Source organism: Geospiza fortis, unplaced genomic scaffold (assembly GCF_000277835.1).
Source record: "Geospiza fortis unplaced genomic scaffold, GeoFor_1.0 scaffold55, whole genome shotgun sequence".
Taxonomy (NCBI): domain Eukaryota; kingdom Metazoa; phylum Chordata; class Aves; order Passeriformes; family Thraupidae; genus Geospiza; species Geospiza fortis.
The window spans coordinates 10241708-10245185 of record NW_005054308.1 but is presented as its reverse complement, the minus strand read 5'-3'; the positions used below and the strand labels follow the sequence as shown (position 1 = coordinate 10245185).

General features: G+C 57.7%; 1 protein-coding gene across 1 annotated transcript; it reads right to left on the bottom strand.

Moving 5' to 3' along the window:
* Window positions 1–496: 496 nt before the first annotated feature.
* NKX2-5 (NK2 homeobox 5) lies at window positions 497–2269 on the bottom strand. Its single transcript, XM_005418804.2, has 2 exons — window positions 1884–2269; window positions 497–1289 (listed from the first exon to the last, which is right to left on the bottom strand). Exons 1-2 carry the CDS (start codon window positions 2170–2172, stop codon window positions 682–684), a joined length of 897 nt encoding a protein of 298 aa, XP_005418861.1. The 5' UTR covers window positions 2173–2269; the 3' UTR covers window positions 497–681.
* Between the last annotated feature and the right edge of the window lie 1209 nt (window positions 2270–3478).

Sequence of the window (3478 nt, the reverse complement as noted above, 5' to 3'; positions counted from 1 at the left end):
GACGGGCGGCCCCGCTCCCCCCGGGCTGGCCGGGATGCGCAAGAACGCCAGGGACGCGAGGTTCAGCCACTCTCTTTAATGACAACTCGCTGATCTCTCAGCTCGTACAGCAAAGGGCAACGCGCACGAAGGGGCGGACAGTGCATTTCCATGCTAACTCACGTTTTAGTGCAGAACCCTACGGGACCTGGCGGGCCGGAGTGTCTGTGTCCCCTGGGAGTCTGTCTGTCTGTCCTCATCCCTGCCCAGGCCGGCAGTGGCAGCCTCGCAAGGGACACCTGGGGGTGCCGAACTGACCGAACAGCGGGGACCGTACGGGAAGTGCAAAAATTAAATGTGGAGGTCAATAATAATAATTAGTATAGCGTAAAATTAAAAAAAAAAAAAAGAGAGTCGCAGGGCTTGGCTGGGTGTTGTTGGGAACAAATCACGCGAAATTACCGCTGGTTTGTAGGAAGGAAGGAGGGGAATTATCAGGGTGAAGACCCGGGTAAGGGAAGAGCTGGGTGGAAAGGAGCGAGAGGAGCCGGGAAATTCGGGCATCCCCCTCCGGTGCTTGCCTGTCCCCGCACGAAATACCGAAACGCGCCCCGTCCGTGGCCACCACACTCGTGAGATCCGCGGGGATGCTCCACTGAGCCTGCCCCGCAGCCTGGCAATGTCCCGAGCCCGGGGGCGGCTCTACCAGGCTCGGATGCCGTGCAAGGTGGAGATGCCCGCGTTGCCCTGCGGGATGGGCGCCTGCACCGAATTCAAGTCCCCCACGCCGAAGTTCATGAAGTTGTTGGCGGGCGCCGAGGGCTGCATGGGCTGCATGGAGGGGTAGTTGCAGTTGTAGTTGGCGTTGCAGGCGGGGCTGTTGTAGTTGGTGTACGCGGGGTAGGCGTTGTAGCTGTAGGGGTTAATGCTGACATTGTAGGGCGAGCTGTAGGGGGAAGATTCCCCCAGGCAGGGCTTCCCATCGCGCACCAGCACGGGCACGGCGATCCGCCGCGGGGGAGGGATCCCCACCATTTCCAGCGTCTGGTCCTGTCTCTGCCTTTTGCATTTGTACCTTCGGTTCTGGAACCAAATTTTCACCTGAGTGGAGGTGAGCTTTAGGACGTTCGCTAGATGGTCCCTCTCGGGGGCCGAGAGGTATTTCTGCTGCTTGAACCTTCTCTCCAGTTCGTACACTTGGGCTTGAGAAAAGAGGACGCGAGGTTTCCTCCTCTTCCTCTGTCTGGGGCGCTCGGGGTCTTCCAGGTCTCTTTTCTCCTGCTCCAGGCTCTTGTGTAAGGAACACAGTTCTGCAGCAAAATAAACGGGCGAAGGAAAAAAGGAGGAGGAAAAAATTGTGCAAAAAGTTATAAATTTGTGTTTAATGAAGAGCGAGCGAGTTCTGGCTCTTCCTCGGCCTCGCAGGCCGCTGTGGCCGCCCTGCCCTGCTCTTTAGGTACCTCTGCAGCAAAATTTCCGTGTTTTTTGTTTGAAAACAACGGTGCCCCGTGCGCTGATGTGAGTCTCACCCTCCTGTGCCCCAGCCTGGATTTATTGCTCGTAGCTTTGTGCTGAAACCCATCCCGACCGCCGAGCGAGTCAGGAATCGCATTTGTCACCTGGTTTGTGTCCAAGCTCGAGGCCTCGCGTGTCACAGCTCTGCCCGTCCCGTCGGACGGGGCACATCCCGGGGGTCTCAGCGGGACCCTGCCCGGGTGGGCTCAGCCCCGCTCCCGCAGGGCCCGGCACGGGATAACGATGCTGCCGCTCCCCGAGCCCCGACACCGAGCGCGGCCCGCACTGTCCCCTGTCCCCCGCAGCCCTGGGCACCCCCGCCGGCCCTGCTGGGGGATCCCCATCCCCCTGCCCTCCCTCCCTCCCCGAGCAGCAGCACTTGGCTTTACCTTTCTTGTCTGCCTTGGCCTCCTTGGCCGAGTCCATCTCCACGAAGCTTTTCCCGTAGTAGGAGCCGGGGAAGGCGGCCGCGGTTTTGCCGGGGGGCGGCTCGGGCAGCTCGTCCCGCAGGTCGGGCAGGGCCGGGGGCTCGGTGCCGAACGCCTCCTGCTTGAAGGTGGCCAGCATGCAGGACGGCGAGGCCAGCTCCATGGAGCCCAGGCTCTGCTGCTGCTGCTGCTCCAGGTTCAGCAAATCCTTCACCGAGAAGGGGGTGCTTGTCACAGGGCTAGGGAACATTGCGGAGGACAGCGGGGCAGCGGCCGCAGCCCAGGGTCATGGAAAAGGAGGTGGGGAGCGGCCAAGGTGGAGCAGCGGTGGAGCGTGGGCTCCCGGAGGGGGCACATAGCATTCCCGAGAGTAGCCCTGACTTGTGCACTGCCGCCAGGTAGGAGCGGACCATAAGGCCAGGGAAGGAGGGACTAGGCAGTTTTTGGGTGACTTTAGCTTTCTATTGGCCAACATTGCGGTGATGGTATGAGAGATGCAAAGTTCCATGTCACCTAATATAGTAATACATCTCAAAAACAGCTCCGCTCTTTTAAAGGGGCGGCACTGCATTTATCCAGCTTTGCAGCGGAGGGTTTGTTCAGCCATTTGAAACAAAAAAAAAAAAAAAAAAAACCACCAAAAAAGAATGGCCTAATGCGTACAAAGTCACTATCTGATGCTATCTATCATACAGTCAGATTAAATAAACAGGCCGGGAGGAAACCATCAACCAAATATATGCTGATTTAATTTTTTTTTTTAAGTGAGAGAACGGAGGTTTCGTTTTTAGTATTCTGCAATATCCGATGGCAGGAACTAAAAAACGCGAGTTCATTGCTGTGTGAAGCGAGCTCAAGGAGAAATCCGTGCTCAGGGTTTATACAGATTTTCTAAAGCAGCACAGTGATTGCAAAGTCCAGCTGACAGCAGAGAGACCCTGAGCAGCCCCTGCCTGGCTTTGGAGAGGGAAATGCCGTCTGGGTTTTCCTCTCGTTTGTTTGTAAAGCTTTCAAACAAAAAAATGCGACACTGTCTGGGGGGAAAAGAAATTAAAAATCAATCAAAACAAGCGCGGGTGAAGATGTTGCAAAATACACAGGGGTATGGGAGGGGTAGGTCAAGCAAGGGGCCGCGGGGCTGCTGTCCCCGGCCGGGTCCCGCAGCTCGGCTGGGCGCACGGTCCCCGGTTCATGGAGCAGAGGTGGGGCTCGTTCATTTAACTCGCGTGGAGCCGCTCAAATAAACCTCAGCTGCAAAGTCGCAGGTTCCGGAGGGGCGGTTCAGGGCTTGGTGGGTTAGGGGGGCGAGAAAAAAAAAATTAGCAATAAATAAAGAATCTCTTTTAGCGCTCCAGCGCCCGCCTGAGAGAGGCACGGGGATGGGCTCGGTGGGAGCAGAGCAGAGAAAGCCTGAAGGGCTGCGGTGAGTTTGGGGGGCCCTTGGCTGAGTGGTGGGGTCAGAGCTGTGCAAATCCTTTCTCCTCCCGCAGGACGGGACCCTCCAGGGCGGGTAGAAAGGTGAGCGCTGCCCACCCCCAGCAGGATGGACCCGCCGC